The sequence below is a fragment of the Mobula birostris genome, chromosome 25 (genome assembly GCF_030028105.1).
Source record: "Mobula birostris isolate sMobBir1 chromosome 25, sMobBir1.hap1, whole genome shotgun sequence".
NCBI lineage: Eukaryota > Metazoa > Chordata > Chondrichthyes > Myliobatiformes > Myliobatidae > Mobula > Mobula birostris.
In genome coordinates this window covers 7223180-7250037 of record NC_092394.1, presented here as the reverse complement: position 1 = coordinate 7250037, position 26858 = coordinate 7223180, and the positions used below count along the sequence as shown (strand labels likewise).

At 40.3% G+C, this 26858-nt stretch overlaps 1 protein-coding gene across 3 annotated transcripts in view; it reads left to right on the top strand.

The window, feature by feature from the left end:
• The window catches only part of med13a (mediator complex subunit 13a), a 174094-nt gene extending 149245 nt beyond the window's left edge, over positions 1–24849 (top strand). For all 3 annotated transcript variants that reach the window (XM_072243538.1, XM_072243539.1, XM_072243540.1), the window contains 9 exons: positions 1230–1421; positions 2982–3205; positions 4425–4567; positions 11564–11722; positions 15566–15724; positions 20107–20234; positions 21840–22001; positions 23162–23262; positions 24082–24849. In XM_072243538.1, the coding sequence (XP_072099639.1) occupies positions 1230–1421; positions 2982–3205; positions 4425–4567; positions 11564–11722; positions 15566–15724; positions 20107–20234; positions 21840–22001; positions 23162–23262; positions 24082–24214 (1401 nt within the window). In that variant the 3' untranslated portion in view covers positions 24215–24849. The remainder of the gene's footprint in view (positions 1–1229; positions 1422–2981; positions 3206–4424; positions 4568–11563; positions 11723–15565; positions 15725–20106; positions 20235–21839; positions 22002–23161; positions 23263–24081) is intronic.
• Positions 24850–26858: the final 2009 nt, after the last annotated feature.

The following is a 26858-nucleotide window of genomic DNA, read 5'->3' as shown; positions in this document are numbered from 1 at the left end:
GTACAACAACTGTTGCCTGGGAGCTTTACTAGTCGCAGCTTCATGGGAGAGTGGCAAAGAGAAAAGTACTTTTGGAAAAACAAACTCATACGAAATCTTGGCTAGCATTTGCCAGAAGGCATGTGGGAGACCCTGAAGTCAGCTGGAAGAAGGTTCCATGATCTGATGAAACCAAAATTAAGCTTTTTGGCCATCAGACTAAATACTCTGTTTGGTGTAAACCAAACACCATACATCTTCCAAAACACACCATCCATACCGGGAAGCATGGTGGTGGCTGCATCTTGCTGTGGGGGATGCTTCACTGCAGCAGGCCCTGGAAGGCTTGTGAAGGTAGAGGGTAAAATGATTGCAGCAAAATACAGCGAAATCCTGGAGGAAAACCTGATGTATTCTGCAAGAGAAATGTGACTTGGGAGAAGATTTGTTTACCAGCAAGACAATTAACCCAAACATAAAGCCAAAGCTACACAGGAATGGCTTAAAAACAACAATGTCCTGGAGTGGCCAAGTTAGAGTCCAGACCTCAACCCAATTGAGAATTCGTGATTGGATTTAAAGGTTTGTGTACTCATGATCCCCATGCAATCTTAGAACTTGAGCAGTTTTGTAAAGAAGAATGGGGGGAAAAGCTGCATTGTTCAGATGTGCAAAGGTGCTAGAGACCTGTTCACATAGACTCAAGGCTGTAATTGCTGCCAAAGATGCATTTACTAAATACCGACTTGAAAGGGGTGAATACTTATGCAATCAATTATTTTGTGTTTGATGTTTGTAATTAATTTAGATCACTTGGTGAGATCTGTTTTTGCTTTGACATGAAAGAGTTTTTAAGTTGATCAGTGTCAAAAAAGCCAAATTAAATCCACTGTGATTTGGTGTTGTAAAACAATAAAACTTCCAAGGGGAGTGAATACTTTCTATAGGCATGGTGTGTATGTGCTCTGTGTGTTGTGGTTTAGTTCCGTGTTTTGTACGCTGGACCCCAGAAGAATGCTGTTTCATTGGCTGTATTCATATGTATGGTTGAATGGCAACTAAACTTGAAATTGAACTGGTTGATTGTCCCTTTGGTACTACTGGCTGTTCCCAAAATGGAAATTTAAAAGTTTGATCCCCTGCATTGCTCTAGCTAAAGAATAGACCACTGTACCATATCCAGGCTGGAACTCTAATGAGAATTAGATTAAGATTCAAAAGCATTCAATTTTGGATTTTTCTCTTCACAGATTGTTCCATGTCAGTATCTTTTGCAACCTGTGAAAAATGATGATCGACACCTCTATTCCCAGCACCTTAAATCACTGGCATTTTCTGTGTTCACGCAATGTCGGAGATCCTTACCACCTTCCACGTATGTCAAAGCACTGACTGGCTTTGGCCCAGGACTGGCCTTAGACAGCACCTTAAAGAGTCCTGATGTAAGTAATGTGCTTGATGATCTTACAAATATGTTCTTCATTGTACATACCAAGGGAGTTTGTTGCAATTCTGGGTAGCTCCAGGGGCAATACTATTGTTGGTACAACAATAACTTTGTTAGTGGTCCTCAACTCTAAATTAAGTGTGTTGCTCTTATTCTCAATTCTTGCACCAGGCTGCAAGAAATGGATGAGTTAGATTTTTTTCACTGGGCCAGATTGGCATGTACCCAATTAAACTTGATGCCTGGCCTAACATCTGTTGATTTTGGTAAATACATTCTGTGTGTCCGAAACAAATTGGATTTTCTGCTGTACAAATATACACTTTGGGATCAGAAGTAAACCATTTGGCCACTCAAGCTCACTCTGCCATTTAATATGGTCATAGCTCATCTGTTTGTATCCTTAGCTCCACATTCCTCTCTACCTTTGCTAGCCTTTCTCCTTGCTAACCAAATATCTACTCACATCTTACTTTAAAATATTCGAAGGCGATGCGGCCATCATTCCATAAAGGTAGAAAGTTCCAAGGACTTTAAACCCTCAGAGAGAAAATGTTTTTCCTCCATTCTATAGGGAATGGGAAACCCATTGTTTTTAAACAATGACCCTACAACCTTTGAGGCGTAGGTTATTAGGTTCTGAGGATTCGTCAAGCTTTAGCCCCAATAATTTTATGAGAATTATTTTTTTACTAATTTTTTTTTCTTCACTGTCTCTCCATTCCCCTCTCCACCCTGTCTGTCTGTTCTTCCTTTGCAAAGACAAAACCAAAGTGTGTTTAATTCTTCCGTTTCTTTGTTCCCAATTATAATTTCTTTGATATCTGGTTGTAAAGTTAAAAATACCTTCCTTAACACATATATAATGTGATAAAGGTGGCAGACAAGCCATGATTGCATGGAAAAGAGTGGGAACTTAGATCCAGGGTTTTCTGCCGTTAACTTGTTCCTGAATTTGAGCACAGTGGGTATTTTGATAGTCCTGACTTGTAGATGGATATACAAAGTCCCCAAGCACATTAACAATAACCATTACTGGTGCCATCACCTTGCTGGAGGGAGGATGTTGGAGATCAAGTAAGTAGGTGTCAGCTTAACTGACAGCACTTACAGCTGGCTTCATTTTCAGGCTTTCTGGATAATGGTGATTCCACATATCATTTCTATCACAAAAAAGTGTCGAAGATAATTAGCTCAGTGGCACCAAGGCAGTTCTGCAATGATCTGGTGTCTTGGACTGAGGCCATTGTGTAGTTCTACTGCGATGACCTAGTACTGTTCAAGTTTAATCTAGGACCTATTGTGAATTTTTCACTCAGGAGTAGGATACTTGCACTGTACAGCAAATAACTAAAACCAAAACTGCCTTCCTTGTGCTGTTAGAAATTGGGATGACTCCAGAAATAAGTATTATACACAAGATTGATGTAGGGCTCGGGGCCTCTGCTTTATATTTGTGGTACAATAAAGAGGTGCACTTAATCACTAAGCTATTTGTGTAGTTGAGATATTTAAAACACAAGCTAATTCTGAACCTGCCTGTTTTTCCCTACAGAGGCCGGAATATTTGCGCATTTATAGCCCACCATTTATTTTGGCTCCCGTGAAGGATAAGCAGACTGAGCTGGGGGAGACGTTTGGAGAAGCTAGCCAGAAGTACAATGTGCTTTTTGTTGGATATTGCTTGTCACATGACCAGAGGTGGCTGCTTGGAACATGTACAGATCTGTATGGAGAGCTGTTGGAAACCTGCGTCATTAATATAGATGTACCAAACAGGTTTGTAGACTTTTGGAAAATATCAAAATATGGACTAATTCATACTGTCTAGTCAGTAGTCAGTCTGGTGGCCTAGACTGGTGGTGGTACTTTCCATTCAGTATTCTTGTAGCGAGGCATTGGAAATTATCCCAAGTACAAGATAAGCTTTTTGGGAATATACTGATTAACCACTCCTATTAAGAATTGAGAAGCTGTGTGGCCTTGCCTCAGCTTTGGACGTAAGAGTTGACTTGTGACACTCTCGATGTTAATGAGGTTTTTTTTTGAGGAAGTTTTTGCATGTGATCCAATGGGAAAATCAGAATTAGTCCTTTTTATGATGTCTGTTACTGTTGCACGCATATAGTACTGCCTGAAGGGTGGTAATTTAGAGTTCTCTTTGTGTAACAACCTGTCTGATCATTTCATGACTCAATTTATTGATTGGATTGCTTTAGAATTCTGCTTTGGCTCCTGTTTTATTATAAGATTTTTATGTAATCTGTTTTCTCCTCCCACTCAAACTAAATGCTAGGAAATTTCTTGAGCTATGTAAGGGCTTAGCTAGTAGGCGTCATTACTCTTTTCATGGGTCCAATTCAAAGTTCTGTGTAGTTTGCTCAAGCAGACAGTCTTTGAGCTTTATCGGGAAACGTTAAGAGTGTTTGGTCTTCAATGGTATAGAAACCAAGCCTGACTGTAACTTTGCGTGAGGTTTTGGATGTTTTTCCCAATGCAGACCAATAATCCAAGATCAACCAACTCCCTACAAGAAGTGAACCGATTTCGTATGTCTCAGCCACTTACCCCGTGGATCCTTGGGTGGTGGACTGAGCACATTTGCTCGGTACTCAATTTAATCGCATGGTATTACTACTAATATTACTACATCAACTCAGGCTTAGAGGGCCGGCGTCGGGCACAATGACGGACTGTCCACTTCTCCCTGTCCCTCATCAGTGTGTTCAGTTCATCTGCACCGCCATCTTCTAGGAGCGTGTTGACCATAGTCTCGGGAGGGCTCCCAGGGTTCATCCTCCCATGCTTGGGCTCCCATATGATGACTAGGCTGGGGGCTGGTAGCTTGGGGTGGTGTAGACAGTGCCCCGCTAGTTGCAGTCTTCTCGCCTCGGGTTTGGTAGTGATCTCTTTATGTTGTTACTTATATTTTCAAGAGAAAAGGATTTTGGTAAATCAGTTTTACTCAGTTAAAGTAGTGATTTGTTTTATTTGACAGGGCTCGCAGGCGGAAAGGTTCACCCAGGAGAATGGGTCTGCAAAAGCTCTGGGACTGGTGTTTGGGTATTATGCAGATGACATCACTTCCTTGGAGAGTTGTCATTGGGCGCCTTGGGAGAATAGGACATGGAGAGTTGAAAGGTAAAATAAATCAGAGTAAATCTGTCATGCAAGCAGGCACATTGCATATTTGTTTTGCAATTTTCTTTTTCTATCAAATGATTCTCATTCTTGGATGTATTGATTCCAGATGTGAACCGTGACTAATGGGAATCATTGTCATTATACATACACACATGAAACAGCCCTGTATTTTCTTAAAGAATATTTGCTCACAACATTGGGTGATATGCTATTTTATAAGATTAATGTTGTAATCATGTGATTTAGCTTTTTTTCCCCCTTATTGTTGGGATATGGGTTAGGCAGAGTTCAGTTGTTTGTGAGGGAACCATACGAATTGAAAGCTACTTTAAATACCATAAGACATAGGAGCAGAATTAGGCCATCTGGCCCATTGAGTCTGCTTCACCATTCAATCATGGCTGATCCTTTTTTTTTAATTTCCTCCTCAACCCCAGTTCCCGGCCTTCTCCCCATAACCTTTCATGCTATGTCCAATCAAGAACCTATCAATCTCTGCCTTAAATACACCCAACAACCTGGCCTCCACAGCTGCATGTGGCAATAAATTCCACAAATTCACCACCCTTTGGCTAAAGAAATTTCTCTGCATCTCTGTTTTGAAAGGGCACCCCGCTATCCTGAGGCTGTGCCCTCTTGTCCCAGACTCTCCCACCATGGGAAACATCCTTTCCACATCTACTCTGTCTAGGCCTTTCAATATTTGAAAGGTTTCAATGAGATCCCCCCTCATTCTTCTGAATTCCAGCAAGTGCAGACCCAGAGCCATCGAACATTTCTTGTATGATAACCCTTTCATTCCTGGAATCATCCTTGTGAACCCCCTCTGGACCCCCTCCAATGCTAACACATCTTTTCTAAGATGAGGGGCTGAAAACTGTTTACAATATTCAATGTGAGGCCTGACCAGTGCTTATAAAGCCTCAGCATCACATCCCTGCTGTTATATTCCAGACCTCTTGAAATGAATGCTAACATGGCATTTGCCTTCCTCACCACCAACTCAGACCTGCAAGTTAACCTTCAGCATGTTCTGCACAAGGACTCCCAAGTCCCTCTGCATCTCAGATTCCTGGATTTTTTCTCTGTTTAGAAAATAGTCTGCACATTTATTTCTACTACCAAAGTACATGACCATGCATTTTCCAACATTGTATTTAATTTGCCACTTTCTTGCCTATTCTCCTAATCTGTCCTTCTGCATCCTACCTGTTTCCTCAACACTACCTGCCCTTCCACCAAATACCAATGTAATAATGCTATTTTAATATTTATGGCTGACCCTAATAAAAATGTGTGTGTGAATATATAGAATACATTGTTCCTGGATGTTAATTCATAAGTTGTGCCTAAAGAGGGAGGAAATTTTCATCAGTTGCCTTAAAACTTGTCTAGTATTTAGAAACTGGCATCATTTTTGAAATTTGAATTTACTTAAATTGATATCACTCAGATGACCTACTTATGAAGGCAAAAACATAATTTTAGCTCTTTACTGTAACCTACAGGATACTGATCATATGTTCTTATCAGTGAAATATCAAAGGTTATTGTCATACCAAGCAGCGTTACAGGAACATAGCATTCAGAATTAAAGCATATTTTACACAATTTTAACAAAAGAAAAGAAACAGTTAAAGCCCACTATAATGCGTAAAGTGATCAGAGTGGTCATAGTGTTGCTGAACCCTCGTGTTTAGGGTTTTGCAGGTGGTTGAATGGAAGTCACTGTTCTTAAACCTAGTTGTGTGCAACTTCAAGCTTCTGTACCTCCTGTCCAATGATAGCTGCAAAAAGATAGCATGACTTGGGTGGTGACTTCGATGGATGTTCTTTTCTTGAGGCATCACCTCTTGTAGATACTACCAATTTAGATACTGGTTATCAGAATACCACATCAGTGATGATCTTGAAAGAGTGTAGCCAAAGTGATTGCAACTTTTGTATGAAGCTCCACTCTTTTACATTTAAAGTTCAAAGTTATTTTTTTTATCAGAGTACAGACCTGTCATCACATACAGCGGTGCTATAGAGTTTGTGAACCCTGTAGGATTTTCTCCATTTCTACATAAATATGACCTAAAATGTGATCAGATCTTCATGCAAGTCCTTAAACTAGATAGAGAACTCATTTAAATAAATAACAAAAACATTATATTTGTTCATTTATTTATTGAGAAAATGATTCATTATTACATGTATTTGTTGGAAAAAGTATATGAACCTTTGCTTTCAGTACCTGGTGTGACCTGCTTGGACAGCAATAACTTCAACCAAACGTTTCCAGTAACTGTTTATCAGTCCTGCACATCAGCTTGGAGGAGTTTTAGGCCACTTCTCCTTGCAAAACTGCTTCAACTCTGGGATGTTGGGGGGCATCCTTTTGTGAACTGCTTGCTTTAGGTCCTTCCACAACATCTCTATAGGATTAAGGTCAGGACTTTGACTTGGCAATTCTAGAACACTAATTTTCTTCTTTTTAAACCATTCTGTTGTTGATTTATTCTTGTTTTTTGGCTCATTGTCTTGTTGCATTATCCAACTTATATTAAACTTCTGGTGATGCACTGCTACACTAAAATACTCCTGTAAAATGTCTTGATAAAATTTTGAATTCATTGTTCCCTCAAGCTGTCCAGGCCCTGAGGCAGCAAAGCAGCCCCAAACCATCATGCATCAGTGTGGATGGGGTTTTGGTGTTGGTGTGTAGTGCCCTTTTCCCTCCAAACATAGCAATGTGCATTTCTGCCAAGACGTTCAACTTTTGTCTCATCTGTCCACAGAACGTGGTCCCAGAAGTGTTGCAGAGCATTCAGGTGGACTTTTGCAAACTTACGACGTGCAGCAAATATTTATTTATTTATTTGGAAAACAGTTGTTCGTCTGTGGTGTCCTTCCATGAACACCATTCTTGTTGTGTTTTTCTTATAGTGGGCACATGAACAGAGACTTCAGCAAGTTCTAGAAATTTCTGCAGGTCTTTTACTTCTACCCTTGGGTTCTTTTTCACCTCCTTCAGCATTGCACCTTGTGGTCTTGGTGTGATCTTTGCAGGATGCCCACTCCTAGGGAGAATAGCAACAGTACTGAGTTTCCTCCATTTGTAGATAATTTCTCTTACTGTGGACTGATGAATACTCAGGTCATTTGAAATGCATTTTGTAGCCTTTTCCAACTTGATGCACCTCCACAATTCTTCTAAGGTTCTCTGAAAGTTGTTTTGATCAAAGCTGGTGCATATAAAGAAATCTTTCTTGAGAAGAGCAGGCTCTCTCAGTAACCTGATTTTGTGTGCCTTTTTTTATAGGGCAGGGCACCTCTACAACCCACACCTTCAATCTTATCTCATTGATTGGAACACCCAACTCCAAATAGCTTCTATAGAAGGCATTATTCCAGAGTTCACGTACTTTTTCCAACAAATACATGTAATATTGGATCATTTTTCTCAATAAATAAATGAACAAGTATAATGTTTTTAGTGTTATTTATTTAACTTTGTTTAGTTTTAGGACTTACGTGAAGATCTGATCAAGTTTGAGGTCACAATTATGCAGAAATGGAGAAAATTCTATAGGGTTCACAGCTTACTAGCACCACTGTACAACTCTGAGATTCTTTTTCTGTGGGCATACTTAACAAATCTATAGAACAGGAACTGTAAACTGTGCAAATGCAGATATAAATAAATAGCATTAAATAACGAGCATGAAATAAGAATATAATAGAGTCCTCAAACGAGTGTAGCTGTTCCCTTTTGATCAAGAGTCTGATGGTTGAGAGGTAGTAACTGTTCTTGAATCTACTGGTGGAAGTCCTGAGGCACCTGTACCTCCTCCCTGATGGCAGCAGCGAGAAAACAGCATGGCCAAGGTGGTGAAGATCTTTGATGAATGCTGCTTTTCTATGGCAACGTCTCCTGTAGATGTTCTGAATGGTTGGGAGGGTTTTGCCCGTGATGTACTGGGCTGAATCCACTTCTTTTTGTATGATTTTCTGTTCAAAGGCATTGGTGTTCCCATACCAGGCTGTAATGCAGCCAGTCAGCACACTTTCCACCACACTTCTATAGAAGTTTGTCAAGAATTTTGAAGACATGCCAAATCTCCGCAGACTCCTGAGGATGTAGAGGTGCTGTCATGTTTTCTTTGCGATTATATTTATATGATGGTCCAGGACGGGTCCTTTGAGATGGTGACACCCAAGAATTTAAAGCTCTCCACCTCTGATCCTCCGATGATTACTGGCTCGTGGACCTTTAGTTTTCCTTTCCTGAAGTCTGTAATCAGTTCCTTGGTCTTACTGACATTGAGTGAGAGATCTTCAATCTCCTTCCTGTATGCTGATTCACCGCCCCCTTCGATACAGCCAACAGCAGTGGTGTCATCAGCAAACTTGCACATGGTATTGAAGGTGTATGTAGTCATACAGTCAGAGGTGTAAAGTGAGTAGAGCAGGGGGCTAAGTACACATCCCTGTGGTGCTCCTGTGCTGAGGAGATTGTGGAGGAGATGCTTTTGTTAATCCAAACTGACTGGGGCCTACAAGTGAGGAAATCTAGGATCCAATTGCACAAAGGGTTATTGAGTCCCAGGTCTTGGAGTTTACTGATTAATTTTGAGGGGATGATGGTGTTAAATGCTGAGCTGTAGTCGATAAAGAGCATCCTGAGCATCCAGATGTTCCAGCATTGTGTGAAGAGCCAACAAGATAGCATCTGCTGTAGACCTGTTGCTTTGGTAGTTGCCATTCAGACAGGAGCTGATATGCTTCAACTCCAGCCTCTGAGAATGCCTTCATATTTGCAGTGTATTAGTAAAAATGAAAAGCTGAAAATTCATACAAAAAATTTGTGAGTTTGGTATTCTGCCTCATTAAATTATCTCTGTTCACATGAAGGCATTTACATTCAAATGACAAGGAACTTGCATCTGAAATGAAGCAAAAAAATCTGAAAATACCCGACAGGTCGCGCAGCATCCCTGGAGAAATAGAGTTAACATTTCAGGTTGATGACTTTTCATCACATCTGTTGTGAAAATTCATCAATTTGAGCTCATCACAGGTGCTTCCTGCCCCTTAAGCATTTCCTAGCATTTTTTTTTGTTTTTAGTTTAGACTTCCTGGATCTATAGCGTTTTGTTTTCAAATGAATCACAGTATTTGGAACTGCATCCATTCTTGTTTTTGCTGTTGCTTATAAATAAAAATTTGAGCAAGGGCTAGTTGATTGTAACTGGGAACAGGAACTCCTTATTTTTATTACTTCTCTGCCACATTATATACTATAAGCTGAGCAGGACCATGCTGGATCCTGAATTTGCTCAACATGATCTCCACTGATTAAATTTATTTTCAGGGATCTTGATGTGACACCTTTTATGATTTACAGCAGATTTGGATGTATTCAAATACAGGTTAATATCTACAATTATATCCCAGCTTTAACTTGGTTTATAGTATTCTACTCTTTTTGTCTGGTTTGTGGTTTCAATATGAAACTCTAGGCTGACATTCTAATGTAGTTGAGTGTGCCTACTTTTAAATGAAACATTCAACCACATAGATCGAAAGTAGAGGTCATGCTAGTGTTGTAGCATTTAGTTCACATTATTGAAAGAGGTTACAGTCATTGCTACATAATTGTTTTGTTGGAAAAATGCCATATTTCCTACAATACAACAATGACTATACTTCAGGAAAAACTTCATTAACTATAAGACAACGGGATGTCCTTGAAAGACAGTTTCATGTTTATTTTTGCTTTTGCATGGAACAGAGAAAGGAATGTCATGTAAACCTGAAATATTATCAGTATTTAAGATGTTGGAAAGGACTTGTAGCTTGGGTTGAGGATGTTGTTGTTGTTGAGTGGCTCGCCGAGCTGGTTTGTTAGCAAGACATTTCATTACCCAGCTAGGCAACATCATCAGTTCAACTTCAAATGAAATATTGGTGATCTACATTGTTTGTCTTTTATATGTCCTGTTTGTCCGTTTGTGTGTTTTTATGGGTATGTGTGCCATTTCTATTCGATACCGTTTATATGCCGTTGATGGGCTTGGCCCAAGATAGTGATATTAGTCCAGTGGAATTGATGTGCTTTGCTGTCACAGTATATAGATACAAGGGAAAGTTGATCATGACAGTTTACAGCCAGTTGGTGTTCATGTACCCTTGTTGATAACTTCTTACCAGTCTGTCCAATATAATGCTTGTTGCATGGAATTTTATATATAGTATTTGTTCTGTGCATCATCGGTGGGGAGTCTTTTATTCTTGATAGATATTGGCGTAGTGTGGCTGTAGGTTTGTGTGCTACTGTGTTGTCAAATATCTATACATTGTGACAGCGAAGCACATCAATTCTACTGGACCAATGTCACTATCCTAGGCCAAGCCTATCAACAACAAGCCCGAGAATTCTTAGAGGCTTTGTTCTCCACACGGAATTCTATCAGCAAGCACATCGAAATGAACCTAGTTTGCATCCCACTTCAGCGTCAAGTCGTCAGTCCAGAGTCAAGAGTCAATTCACACCTGATTACTTGTGTCAATCAATGAGGACAATTAATCCTACATAATGGTCAACTAACCCAGCCTGGACAACAATGATCAACTATTCGGATTTTAACGAGCCAATCACGGATTATATAATTGGTAACCAATTGAAATGGCAGATACACACAGACACACACACCCCACCCCTCACCCCACAGGACACACAAAAAACAAACAATGTAGATCACCAACATTTCATTTGAAGTTGCACTGATGATGTTGCCTAGCTGAGTCATGAAACATCTGCAAGCTAACAAGCCAGCTCGGCGAGCCACTCAGCAACAACATATCAGTTTCTTTAGTAACTTTTGGGCTATTATGCAATTCTGTGGAATAAATATACATTCAAAATGATGGAGAAAACAACAGGAAAAAATATTCTTTGATCTCCGGTGCAGATTTGTCTTTCATGTCAGTCTTTGTTTTCTGCAGACTGGAGTTGCTTGCTTGGTCGTCGCACTTTGCAGTCCCTCAGCCGGCACCTAAAGGACACGTGTAAGATGTGCGGTATTTCTGCAGCTGATTCTCCAAGCATCCTTAGTGCTTGCTTGGTTGCGATGGAGCCACAGGGATCGTTTGTGATCATGCCTGGTAAGAATTGTTCAGAATATATTAAAGTATGAATGTATTCTTAATGATCAGTTTGCAGATGTTAAAGTGGTGTGTAAGTGATGTTGATGTAATTTTATATAGGTATGATTTGTGATTAACCTGCTGAAGAATCTAAATAGAACCTGTTCTTTCATGCAACACACATCAAAGTTGCTGGTGAACGCAGCAGGCCAGGCAGCATCTCTAGGAAGAGGTACAGTGGATGTTTCAGGCCAAGACCCTTCGTCAGGACTAACTGAAGGAAGAGTTAGAAAGAGATTTGAAAGTGGGAGGGGGAGGGGGAGATCCAAAATGATAGGAGAAGACAGGAGGGGGAGGGATGGAGCCAAGAGCTGGACAGGTGACTGGCAAAAGGGATATGAGAGGATCATGGGACAGGAGGTCTGGGGAGAAAGACGGGGGTGGGGTGGAACTAGAGGATGGGCAAGGGGTATAGTCAGAGGGACAGAGAGAGAACGGATGGGGTACGAGGGGGAGGTGGGGCATTAGCGGAAGTTAGAGAAGTCAATGTTTATGCCATCAGATTGGAGGCTACCCAGACGGAATATAAAGTGTTGTTCCTCCAACCTGAGTGTGGCTTCATCTTTACAGTAGACGAGGCCGTGGATAGACATGTCAGAATGGGAATGGGATGTGGAATTAAAATGTGTGGCCACTGGGAGATCCTGCTTTCCCTGGCGGACAGAGCGTGGGTGTTCAGCAAAGCGGTCTCCCAGTCTGCGTCGGGTCTCGCCAATATATAGAAGGCCACATCGGTAGCACCGGACGCAGTATATCACCCCAGCTGACTCACAGGTGAAGTGTCGCCTCACCTGGAAGGACTGTGTGGGGCCCTGAATGGTGGTAAGGGAGGAAGTGTAAGGGCATGTGTGGCACTTGTTCCGCTTACTTGGGTCTTTTTATTTTTTAGGCTTTGGTGTTGTCTCCTTAGGGAGTATAAGATTTGTGGTTGGTTAAACCTGACTACAGCAGTGATGAGGGTAATTATAGATTGAAAGGGTAGTTGAGTGTTCAATATGGAAACATACAGTCTTGGTCTTTTGGAGGGTTGTTGGATTACTGGAGTAAATAGCACTGATTTAAAGAGATTGAAGATCAGCTTTGTCACACATACATCAAAACACACAATAACATGTGTCATTTTCACCAGTGATTAATCCAGTCCAAGGGCATATCTGGAGCAGCCTACAGGTGTTGCCCCACTTCCAGCACCAACATAAGCATGACCACAACTTCCTAACCCCAACAGTACAAGTTTGGAATGTTGGAAGGGACTGGAGCACCTGGAGGAAACTCGTACAGTTACGAGGAGAACAGTATTGTTGCAGGAATTCCTTCGGTAGCATTGTAAGCATAACATCTTCAGAGGACCTTCCATCCTGTGGTGTGAAACGGTGGTGTTTGCTAATGATTACACAATATTTAATTCCATTGTAAATCTGAAAATGAAACAGTCTCTGCCTACCTGCAACAAGACCCAAGCATTTCAAGTCTGAGCTGTTAAGCAGCAAGTCACATTCATGGCACTGCAGTGATGGTCAATGGCTTTCTCTAAAACTTGAGTGTTTTATCACCTGTCCATTATCTTCATTGACAATACCGTTACTGACTCTCTTCCCATCAAGATTGTGTGTGTCATTATTGACCAGAAATTCATCTGGATAATAATAGGACTTGCAGACATCAGTGCAAAGCAGAGGGGAATTATTTTCTGGTGGATATCTTTCCAACACAGTGCAAAGGCTTTCATCCATTTGCAAGTCACAAGTCAGAAGTGTAATAAAATACTTCCTACTCGGAGGAGGGCAGCTCAAAAAATGCCCAAAATGCTTTTATTGCTAGAGTGGGACAAGTTTAAGGGTGATGTGAGGGGCAGGTTATTTACACAGAGTGATAGGTGCTTGGAATAAGTTCCCAGTGGAAGCAGAATTTCGGAGTTTAAGGTCTTTTAGATAGGCACATGAATATGGAGGGATATGGATGATACACAGGAGATGGACACTTGTTTTAAGTTGGCATCAAGATCAGCACAACTCCATCCAGGAGAAAGCAGTCCACTGAATTGATATTCTCTTCACCACTCTAAATTTTCAATGAACTTCATCGCTGCTGCACTGTGGATGCAATGTGTACTGTTTATAAAATGCACTACAGTTAGTCGGTCCTATTCTCAACTATTGCATCCTCTACCTGGAGGACAAGAGCAGTTGGTATTGAGATGCAGTGAAAAGCTTGTCTTGCATACTGTTCATACAGTATACTGAAGCAGAACAATAAAAGAATGCAGAATAAAGTGTAACAGCTACAGAGAAAGTGTAGTGCAAGTAAACAGTAAGATGCAAAATTATAATGAGGTAGATTGTGAGGTGAAAAGTCCATCTTAACATACTAGGGAACCATTCAGTAGTTTTGTAATAGTAGGGTAGAAGTTGTACTTAAGTTGTACTTCAGTAGTTTTACTTAAGTTGTACTTAAGTTGTCCTTCAGTAGTTTTGTAATAGTGGGGTAGAAGTTGTACTTGTTGGGCCTAAATCCATTAGAAAGGAATTGGAAAGATGTTTGAGATTAAGAAGGATTGATGGGTTAACTTCCAAAGATCTGGCACAGCCAAACACCTTTGTATGATTACCAAATTTTGCAGCTGGAATATGTCTGCAGGGTAGTTAATCCAGTGTACTGTTGCCTAAGTTAATCAATTACAGGTTTAAGGTAATAGGAACCTGAGGGGCAATTTTTTCCATCCAGAGAGGGGCAAATGTATGGAATGAACTGCAGAGAAAGTGGTACATTAACAACACTTAAAAGGCACTAGGGCATGTACATGGCCAGGAAAGGTCTACAGGGATATGCGTCAAACCCAAGCAAATGAAACTCACTGAGGTGGGAATCCTGGTCAATATGGGCCACTTGGGCTGAAGGGCCGGTGTCCATGCCCTGTGTGTGTGTAGAGAGAGAGAGCGAGAGAGAGAGAGATCTACATTTACCTCAGCACTATTAGATTATTGATGGAAGTATGACTGCATTAATAGTGCATAAATAATCCATGGATACAGTTGGATGAATTTCTTCACCATTTGTGAGCAATTGCATTTCCATATGTCCTGCTTCTATGTGTTTGTTTGGATCAATTATAGAGTGGCACTAAAGCAACTGAGTGAATTACAGGAGGTTCCAGTGACCACACTCCTATTAAGGAGTGAGAATATGAAAGAGCCAATAATCTAAATTTATTGTGTACTGTAAATATGTTGGAGAAATAACTAGTATTATAGAACACAGCTTGTTGTCAAAACATTTCAATATTGTTTCCCAAATTAATTTTTGAAATGCAGTGACTATTAATGGAATCAGACTTTATAATTATCTGGGATGCTGGAATGACCTGACTGGCATTTTTTTTGATGGTTAGGGATGAATGTTGACCAGGGCACAAGGAGAATTCACTACTCTTTCAAATGGCACCACAGAATTTTCAAAGTTATTTATGGTACATTAACATGAGTGCATAATTTGCTAGTTGTTAAGTATTTTTAGCCTGGGTAATTAAAACCAGGGGTTCAAGAAGTATTTCAAGTCTCCGACTTGAACATATTGCCAGTGTCTGCAAGCTATCAGGAAATCACAGTTTTCTTTTTTTGAAGTGCTGTTATGAATCAAATGAATTAATTCATTCCATCAAAAAAGTGAAAGATAATTAGAACTGAAGGTCAGTTCTTATCCTGAAGCCGTTAGGAATAATGTTACTAACTGCTGAAACTTAACAGGGAATCTTAACTTTCAAATGTTGATTTAAGAAACGATGGATGTTTTCTGTTTCTGTAGACTCTGTGTCCGTGGGATCAGTGTTTGGCCGTGGCACATCTCTCAACATGCAGACATCACAGCTGAGCACACCGCAGGATACGTCGTGCACACACATTCTGGTGTTCCCCACTTCGGCAATGGTGCAGGTGCAAACTGGGAACTACGAAATAAATGTCGGTTAGTGCTGCCTGTCTGTGCATTAGCAGGTTTTTTTTGTTTTAATTGGCCTATAATTTCTTGTTCTTGTTTTGGTTTTGTTGGCTTATGATTTGTATCTTTTCCATTGGGTGGTAGCTTGATTGATCAATCGGTTGTTTCAAAAATGAAAATCAGGGTAGGTTTTTTGTTTTTAAATGATTATTGCTTCGTTAACCTAGATAGTAACAGAGCTGAATAAGTCCAGGAACCCCCTGGATTCAGAGCCTGATCCTTGTTATCTCATCTAGGGTAATTGTAGGCATGCTATACAAGGTATGGGGTGATAGAGAACAGAACAAGATAACTGGTGCTAGAATCTGAAGCAACGAACAAACTGCTAGAAGATCTCAGTGGGTTGAGCAGCATGAAGGGAAGGAATTGTTGATGTTTCAAGTCAAAGTGTCCTAATGCAGGCTTTTGATTCAAAAAGTTCAAGATTTCTCTCCCACAGATACTGCCCAACCCAACCCTCTGAGTTTCCCCAGAAGAATGTTTGTTTCTCCAGAACTCGTGTTAAGTTCACCACTGTCGGTTAGAAGCTGTTGAAGATCAGCTAGATTTCCTTTCCTACGAGCAGTATGTGAGAGTTCGGGTTGTGTGATTTTCTGGTGTACGCAACTGAAGAGTAATAATTATACAGGAGTGAATATTGTGCACATCTCTGAAAATGTTTAGTGAGTATCATAACAGGGAAAAAACTTTGAGCACTAAACACACCAGGCCATAGATGTACTCCTCAGATGAAGTAGAATTTGAGTTATTACAGTCTACCATGGGCTAAGTATAAAATGACGGTCACTGTTTCTAAACTTCAGAGATTCTGCAGCTGCTGGAAATCTTGAGCAATACATACAAAGTGCTGGAGGAACTCAGTCGGTCAGGCAGTATCTATGAGACGGCATGCTGGTGTACTGGTTAGCACAATGCTTTGTAGTACAGGCTTAGCTGGCTCCGGCTGACAGGACCCGGTATGGTCCCCTGTCCAGGGTTACGGATCCCACTGCCTTGTGGGTATCTTCAGGAGAAGAGAAGGCTAAGGAGTAAACCCTACACAAATCCGGAGTGGAGCCCCTGAGGCGGTTGGATGACGTATCACGTCACCTCCCGGCAGCTCCTGCTGCCAAGCTTGATGCCAAATGCACTGCTTTGCATTCCTTTGGACCACATCTGCGAGGTTGAGAGGGGGATCTTGATGTCTGGGCAGCCCAGAATCTCCATATTCATCACCCAGGTCTGCGCCCCGGAAACCGGGTGCATCCATTGTCTACTTAGATAGACGGAGCCATTATCTGTCTTATAGTACAGGTGATCAGAGTTCAATTCCTGATGCTCCCTGTAAGGAGTTTGTATATTCTCCTTGTGTGGATTTCCTTCTGGTGCTCGGTTTCCTGCCACTGCCCAAAGATCTACTAGCTGGTAGGTTACTTGGTCATTGGAAATGGTCCCATGGTAAGGCTAGGGTGAAATCAGGAATTGCTGGGCAGTGTGGCTCAAAGGGCCAGAAGGGTTTATTCCACACTGTATCCCTATAAGTAAACAAATAAGCAGGGAATAAACAGTCTACATTTCCATAAAACATAGGAGCAGAATTGGGCCATTTGGCCCATCAAGTCTGCTCTGCCTTTCAATTGTAGTGGATCCTTATTTCCCCCTCCTCAGCCCCCGCCTTCTCCCCGTAACCTTTGATACCGTGGCCAATAAAGAAATTGTCAATCTCTGCCTTAAATACACCCATCATCCTGGCCTCCACAGCTGCCTGTGGTAACAAATTCCACAAATTTGCCACCCTCTGGCTAAAGAAAATTCTCTGCATCTCTGTTTTAAATGGTTGCCCCTCAGTTCTGAGGCTGTGCCCTCTTGTCCTAGACTCACCCCACCATAGGAAACATCCTTTCCACATCTACTTTGTCTAGGCCTTTCTTCATTTGAAAGGTTTCAATAAGATCCTACCCCCCCCCCACCCCCATCCTTCTAAGTTCCAGTGAGTGCAGACCTAGAGCCATACAGGTTACCATATGAGGGTTACCTAATATGGTAACCCGTTCTTTCATTCCTGGAATCATCCTTGTGAACCTCTTCTGAACACTCTCCAAAGCCAGCACATCTTAGAAAAAAAGCTCAAACTGTTCATAATACCTCAAGGTGAGGCCTCACTAATGCCTTATAAAACTTCAGCATCTCATCTCTGCTTTTGTATTTTGATCTCTTGAAATGAATGTGAACATTACATTTGCCTTCCTCACCATCAGATCAACCTGCAAGTTAACCCTTAGGGTATTCTGTCCAAGGACTCTGAAATCCTTTTGTATCTCAGACTTTTTCCCGTTTATTCACGTTTATTTTTTTTCTATCAATGTGCATGACCATGCATTTTCCAACATTGTATTTCATCTGCCAATTTCTTACCCATTCTGCTAATCTGTCTAAGTCTTTCTACAGCCTTCCTGCTCCCTCAACACTACCTGCCCTTCCACTAATCTTCGTATCATCTGCAAACTTGGCAATAAAGCCATCTATTTCGTCATCTAAATCATTGATATACAACATGAAAGTGGTCCAAACACCAACCCCTGTGGAATACCTAGTCACTGGCAGCCAAGCATAAAAGGATCCTTTTATTCCCACTTGCTGCTTTCTACCAATCAGCCCATGCTAGTAACTTTCCTGTAATACCATGGGCTCTTAATTTGGTAAGCAGCCTCATGTGTGACACCTTGTCAAAGGTGTTCTGAAAATCCAAATATACAACATCCCCTTTATTTATCCTATTTGTAATCTCAAAGAATTCCAACAGGTTTGTCAGGCAAAATTTTCCTTTAAGGAAGCCATGCTGATTTTGTCCTATCTTGTCCTGTGTCACCAAGTACTCCATAACCTCATCCTTAACAATTGACTCTAATATCTTCCCAACCACTGAGGTCAGGTTAACTGTTTGTATAATTTCCTTGCTGCTGTCTCCCTCCTTTCTCAAAGAGTGGAGTGACATTTGCAATTTTCCAGTCCTCTAGAACCATGTCAGAGTCCAATGATTTTTGAAAGATCAAGACTAATGCCTCTACAATCTCTACCAATAACTCTTTCAGAGCCCTAGTGTACAGTTCATCTGGTCCGGGTGACTTATGTACCCTCAGGTCTTTCAGCTTTTTGAGCACCTTCTCCCTTGTAATAGTAACTGCACTCACTTCTCTCACACCCTTCAACACCTGGCACACTGCTGATCTCTTCCACAGTGAGGACTGATGCAAAATACTGATTTAGTTCATCTGCCATCTGCTTGTCCCCCGTTATTATTTTGCCAGTCTCATTTTCTAGTGGTCCTATATCCACTCTGATTTCTTATTTTTTATATACTTGAAAAAGCTTTTCCTGTCCACCTTGATATTGTTTGCTAGCTTGCTTTCATAATTCGTTGTTTCCTTCCTAATGATTCTTTTAGTTGCTTTCTGTAGGTTTTTAAAAGCTTCTATCTTCCTGTTAGTTTTTGCTTTATTGTATGTCCCCTCTTTTGCTTTTACATTAGCATTGACTCCCCTTGTCAGCTACAGTTGTACTATTTAAGTAATTCTTTGTTTTGGGAATACATCTATCCTGCACCTTCCTCATTTTTCTCAGAAACTCGAGCCATTTCTTCTCTGCTGGCATCCCTGCCAGCATCTCCTTCCAGTTTCGAGTTTTGGGCTGAGACCCTTCATCAGGAGTCTTTAGAAGGAATCAGTGTTTTATTCTGTAGGCTCAAAGGACTTGGAACCTTCAGTGAATTGGAACAAGGTTTCTCAGTCCTGATAAAGAGTCTCTGCTCAAAGCATCAACTCTTTATTCCCCTCCATAGATGCTGCCTGACTTGCTGAGTTTGCTTCAGCATTCTGTGTGGATTGCTATTTCTAATGCCAAGATGCCAAAGTGATTGACTAATTCACTGACTCATAAACTTTCTCTTATGGTTACTCAAATTCAATAATGGAGAAAAACAGGACATTCTAGAAAAAAATTCAGGTCAAGCAGCATATGTGGATAGGGAACCAGTAAATGTTTTAAATTGATGCTGTTTGTCAGAATTCTGAACAAGAGTTCTTAGACCTGCAGAATTAACTGTTTCTCTTTTTACAGCTGCTTTCTGACCAGAACATTTTGGGTTTCCAGAGTCTTTTTAAATTTTCATTCATGTTTGGGATGGGTTACAAGGAATTGTGGGCTCACACCACTAGAAACAGCTGAGTGTGAGTGATGGGAGTGGGCCACAGAGTAGTGGAAGACCAGTTCCTTGGTCTAATATGGTGTTGATTGCCATGTTAGAAGATGGGAAACTTTTGTTTTTGAAAAATTATGTTCTGCTTTTCTTATGATTTCATTTTGATTTTCAGAGGAATTTGGGATTTTTGAATTATTGGACCCAGATGATGATCTAATAATAAACTTGCCAGCATCTCCACCCACACCACCGGCACATTCACCAGGCTCTCATTATCCACATGGTGGTGATACTAGCAAGGTAATGTATGTCGTGTTGGCATCAGTAACCTTTCCTTATTGTTAATTGTTATTTCTCTGCAATACTTCAGTAAATCACTTCCCAATTTACAGAAAATAAATTGGTTTGTCCATCAAGATTCATCAATAGTAAGTATTTTTAATAACTCAAATAACTCGTGTTTATTTTTTAATAACACTTTTTGTGGACAAGTAACTTCCTAGCCTCAATTCTAACTTTGCTAATGTGACCTTGTGCCCTTCGCCCTGTTATAAACAAGGTTACGTTGCTAAACTGGATACAGAACAATATCCTGGGATGGCATGGTAATGTAGCGGTTAGCATGATGCACTTACAGCACCAGTAACTTGGTTTCAATTCTGCAGATGTATGTGAGGCATTTGTATATTCTCCTCGTGACCACTTGGTTTCTTCCCATATTACAAAGACTTCGGTTGCATGGGTGTAATTGGGTGGCGCGGGCTCATTGAGTTGGAAGGGCCTGTTACTCTGCTGTGTATCTAAAATTAAAAATACCTCCAGATTTTCAGCAGGATTCCTTGCTATGGCCTCAAATTCCTTATGTGTACCTCACTGCTCTGCTTGTCCTTGTTTTCTGTGCATCTGTGATATGCCCTGACATTTATCACAACACCAGAGCATTGTAACAGCTGCCAAACCCTAGCATGATTAAATTACCTTGGGCAGATATTGTGTGTTAACTGGCAATGTCTGGGCTTGATATGTTAACAAGGAGGTGTTGGAAATCCGCCAAAATGTAAACTTTTCCCCACAGAGTATTTTGTATTAAAATCCTATTTGTTTTCCCTCTTTGTTTCAAAAAAAAACTCTTGCTGCAAAACTCTGCAGCACTTTTATACCACGTGACTTTTCACAGTGACTTATTTTCTGATTTGTTTTCTTCAAAACTTACCTGCAGAAGAAACTGCCTTTGTTTCCAGCTTAAATGCGTTATCCATTAAATATCAATTATGTTCATTCTATTTAAAATTTTTTAAATTTGTGGAACAGAGTAATATGATAGGAGAGGGTTTAGGATGAAGTTCTGCCCAAGAAAGCATCTAGTTAGTAGCTGAGTGTCAGAAATAAAGTATGTGTTCCATTTATACTCATTTGTTGAGGAATTTCTTGAACACCCACCCTCTCCACCACCTTGGCTCAAGTTGGGCACACTGAATGTATTCTTGAGACTTCTTGACAGGAGCTTTTACCTAGAAGGATAAAGAGCAGGAAGTGCATGACAACAAGCGTCTCCAACTCCCCAGCTCCTCTTATGTCCCACCAGGGGTGTGAATGTTTCACTCATTGCCAAGCAGTCAGAACCCTCAAAGATGGGTGTTCTCCCTCACGGGCCACGGTGGTTCTCGAAGATGGCCAAAGCCGCTTTCTGAAGAGAAACTAAAAATGAGCCATGAACATCTGGTCTTTGAAGAGACTCCTATTAAATACCAGGCACATGTTACCTTCCCCCTCGCCAAAGGTTATGTTGAAATGAAATTATTATTGCATTTGATGTCAGAAAAGATGGGGCTTTGAAACGCTATAGGTGGATGGGCTCAGTTACGCATTTGGAATTATTGTAATTGCCATTTTTCTTTGTTTTAGGGACAGTGCACAGACCGTCAGGAATCTCACGATGAGGTAACCATTCTGCAGCAGCCCCTGGCCCTAGGATATTTCGTCTCGACAGCTAAGGCTGGGCCACTTCCTGACTGGTTTTGGTCGGCCTGCCCTCAAGCACAGAACCAATGTCCACTTTTTCTCAAGGTATTTGTTTTTAGCAAAACCTGTAGAGCCTGAAAGTCATTCAGCATACCTGTGTGGGAAATCGCTATTGCACTTCACCAGTTGCGCAGACAACGCTCGCTGATTTTTGTGTAGAATTTTTGAAGAATCTAGCTTGTTGATTTTTAAGCTGAGTTTGTTTTCTAACACTTGATGCCGGTTTGCTGGGTGTGGACTTTTTCACTGGGGGGGCCACTTCTGCTAACAAGTTAGTGCACTTAACTAATTTTTGTTTTTTATTTCCTCTTAATGCTTACCATTCAAAAAATTTTGAAACAAAATCTGATAAAATATTCCAGCTCTGGCCTTGGAGAATTGCCACCATAGTGGTGTCAATATGGGAAGCTCAGTTTCTCCCAAGTTCCAGTTGCTGCTGTTTATTTTTCCTAACATATATCGCGAATGTTGGAGGGAGGGCACTCTGCTTTTACTGTAACTGTTCTGTTGTCAGAAGATTCAGGATTGTTTAATGTTTTTTCCCCAGTACTTAAGTGTAAAGGTGAACAAAATAATTGTTACTCTGGATGCGATGCAGTACAAAAAAATCACAATAAAATAAAGAACACAAAAAAACATAAATACATAAAATTTTATGTCCATTAAATGATGCTAGGCACAGGAGAGTCCGTACATAAGGTGTCTGACTGGAAATGATAAAGTGGTGGGGCGTCTCTGTGCTATGTATTTATTTTATTCATACTTCTAATTAAGTTTGGAGCAAGTAATGAGTGAAAGTAAAATTTTGCTGGTATCTAATTTGATGACTTCAGGATCAATTTACATTGTGTAACTTTGTGCAAGGAAGTTGAAGCTGCCAACAGTTGCTGCCATCTGGTGTTAAAGATGGTACTACAATAATATGTTGAGCTGGTCTCAAACACATGCAGATGCTGGAATCTGGAGCAACTAACAACTTACTGCAGGGACTCAGTAAGCTGAGTACCGTTAATGGGAGGAAATGAATTGTTGATGTCTTTGGTCGAAACCCTGCATCAGATATCAGGTTTATGACCTGAAACATCGTCAGTTCCCTTCCTCCCACAGATGCTGCTCGACCCATTGAGTTTGACCCACAGTCCAGCAGATTATATGTTACTTCTGTATATCCCTCTAAATGGGTTTAATTTTTTTTTGGTTTTCAGGCCTCCTTGCACCTTCATGTGCCTTCAGTACATTCAGATGAATTGCTCCATAGCAAGCACTCCCACCCCCTTGACTCAAACCAAACCTCTGATGTGCTCAGGTAAGGAATACTGCATTATTCTGAAATTATCTTAAAATTAATTTTGCAACACTGGTGTTTGTTGAGATCCTTTTGTGCATCCAGATATTTTGTAATTGAATTGTAATTTCACACAAATGCCCTTTAATGTGGATTGTATATGATGATAACTAATTGGGAGTCACAGACTTGCAATGAAACATTCATCGTAAATGCCACTTGTCCATATCCCTGGTGTCATTTTATGAGCGCCACAGTAGTGTAGTGGTTAGTATGACACTATTGCACCTTGGGAAGTTGGACTTCAATTCTGGCATCCTCTGTAAGGAGTTTACACGTACTCCCCCTGCCCACAAGGGTTTCCCCTGGGTGATCGGTTTCCTCCCACAGTCCGAAGATGTACTGGTTAATTAGGTTAAATATTCATTGTAAATTGTCCTGTGATTAGACTAGAGTTAAATAGTTGGGTTGTTAGGTGGTGTGGCTCATTGGGAAGAAGGGCCTGTATCTCTAAAGAAAATGAATAAAAACAAGTTCTTATTAATGTTATGGATAATATATTCAGCATCTCAGAAATTGGCCAGTCATATTTTTGATTTACAGGATGTTAGATTATGAACAATAATCTGCTTATCTGCACACAAAACTGCATTGTAATGGCAATTAAGTGAAACATTTGCGTACTTCAGGTTTATCTTCAGTTACAGCTTTTAATGTTATTTCTTTCGTAGCAGCATTGCAATTTATGTTAGTGGCCCTGTGAAGTGTTGGCATGCTATCTACCTTGTAGATGCTCTTGTTTTGTAGTGTTTCAAATTGTAAAATTCTTTCAAATGCCAGGTTTGTTCTCGAACAGTACAACGCTCTTTCCTGGCTCACCTGTGACCCTGCCACTCAGGATCGCCGCTCCTGCCTCCCCGTTCATTTTGTGGTGCTGACGCAGCTGTACAACTTCATCACAAGCATGTTGTAGACCAGGCGAAGAAGTGGCCAGAGATTCGGGAATAACTCTTAGAAAAGGGATGTCGTTTGAGAGCATCATTGAGAGCAGGATTCTGTGGGAAGGGAAGTGGACGATACTCATGGACAAAATGGAGAGATTCATGAAATTGGGTCTGAAGCACCTGAGGGTGTCCCCCCCCACCCCCACAACCCCCGTAATTGCTTGATGGGTTTTAAAGCCACAGGCAGTTATCCAAAAAATGCCTGCATCTTAATTTATTGTAAGTTTTTAAATGTTGTATAAATTGTCTTATATTTTGTATTTTTTTTAATTTTTCAAGAAGGTTTATATTACCTTCAGGCTTTAAAGCATTTGTTGTACTAAAATATCTATAATCGTCTTAAGAGTTTGCAGTAGGTTGCTATAAAGTCAGGAGCAAGAGCAGCAAATATCTATTGGCTCAATGTACATTTAGTAGGGGCAGGAGTTAGTGTCAGCCACACCTTGTGTGGTGAAAACGCAGCAAAGCTGCCAATGCAGAGTACTTGTACAGTAAATAAAGTATGTTCACTGTGTTTATAACTGAAAAAAGGACATCTTAAGCATTTCCTATCATGCATTTTTGAAGCCAGGGATAAAAGGGGAGGTGTGTGGGGGGAGGGGGGGAGTTGGGGGGAGTGTTCAACAGGTAACAGGGCTGAGAAGTCGAATGCTCTAGCTGGGTCAGTCCCTGTGACCTGCCTATTTGTATATATAAAAAAAAATCAGTAACTTTAATTTGTTACTACTGTATAAAAATTGTGCAGAATGGTAACTAAATTTTGTAGCAACATAATTTTTTTCCAAAATTGAATCAATGCAAAGCAGGTGTGATGGTCTGTTGTAGTGTTAAGGTTTCTAGGCCCCAGACTTTTTATCATTGTCTGAACTTTATGATGGCTTTAGAGAATGGACCGCTTGACTGATCCAGGTACCATCTTTGTGAAAACTACACGCATATGCTTTTTCTTGTTTTGGTCCTCCATTAATTGTGATTCAGTGGTGAGCACACCTGATAATTTAACACAGACGCCATTACTCCATGGTTTACTTTTGTATGAAATGTCTTTTTTTTTCTATTGTTAATTAATTACTGCAGACATTTTAAGATTTGGAATACTGAAAATTATTGGGACATTTAGAACCTTTATAAAGCTTCAGCATTCAATTGTGGGTAACATAGATTCAAATAAATGGCCTCTCAGGTTAGCAACAATTTGAAAATAACAGTGACAGAAGATGGTTGGCTCAACATTTGCCTCGTATGCCCTCGCATCTCCACATTTCCCATTGTCATCTTACATTCTGAACTTAAAAGAAATTTTATTTTCTTTGAGAAGTAAAGTTTTTCAATATTAATCTGTTCAAGTTGCTATGTAGACTCAGTGCCTTTTTTCTAAACAACTCCAATTCCATTTTTATACATTCACAAGGTAAAATTTACATTTCAATAAAAAGATCTAAAGGGTCAAATAGTATAATGATATAAATAGTTTGAAGCTAAACTAAGTGATGAATTTCCGTTTAGGAAGTTAAATTCAAAACCACCTTCAGAGGTTTGCCTACAATATAATTTGTGGGAAGAAATTCTTATGACAATTATTTCAGTTTATCTTCTGTAGTGTCGAACAGGTTGAATAGAGACTGGTTGTAGGTCCTGACAGAAGGACTGGACCACACTATGCAAATATAATTAGGTCCCCATTTAGAGAAAATAATTTTTAAAAATTTAACCATTACAATCTCTGTGCCTGCATGAAACTGGTTGGTAAAGGTACAGATGGTTTTGAGACACTCCTGTCAGGGGTGATGCTGTAGTATTTCCACATGGGAAGAAAACTAATTATAGCTGAGTAATTTCTCAAATAATTTGTTGGAGAATTTGCAAAGTATGTGCAAGTGTAAATTTTTGAACTTGTGGCTGTAATACGAACTCTCTACCATGTGGTGACTGTATAGACAGTAACTATTAGAGGTGTATTAGTCTGAGCAGCAGGAAAACACCAGGTTTGAATTGATAGAAATTAAAAAATTCTGACAAGTATACAAATATGCCACCAGAAACCATCAGAAAAAGAACTTGCCAATTAAGTGAGAGTCCGCTGCAGGAATATGTAATTCAAAAAAGTGTTGCCTAACTTCATAGGTAATTTTTGCTTGCATCTTCTAAAAGGCTGATTTTCCCAGAGGTATTGAGTGACCAAAATCCAAGGACTAATTTGCCCTTCTCAGGATGATTTCAGAAAAATGTTGATTATTTATGTAACATTTGATCAAATCTGATCCCTTTATGGCTGGGTATAGTAGGAGCACATTTCTTTCTGGTAATGTAAACAGGTTTGCCTCATCAAGTGAAAACCTGAATAGCACTTTATGCTTGTTTAATCCTTGGGAAAGTATGCATGGCATAAATTCTGGAAGACAACTGAAACTTGAAGCCTTTTACATCTTACTGTTTAACCTTTATAAATTTCACAAGGGTGGCTTTTCTGAAGGTAACAAGGAAATGATAAACATATGAAATAATGTTTAACTCAAATGCTCTTAATTACTGAAGAACCATAATTACTAAGTGCAGCAGGGAGCGATATCAGTTGTTGGCAATTTTTTTATAAATAATAAAAATGTACATAGC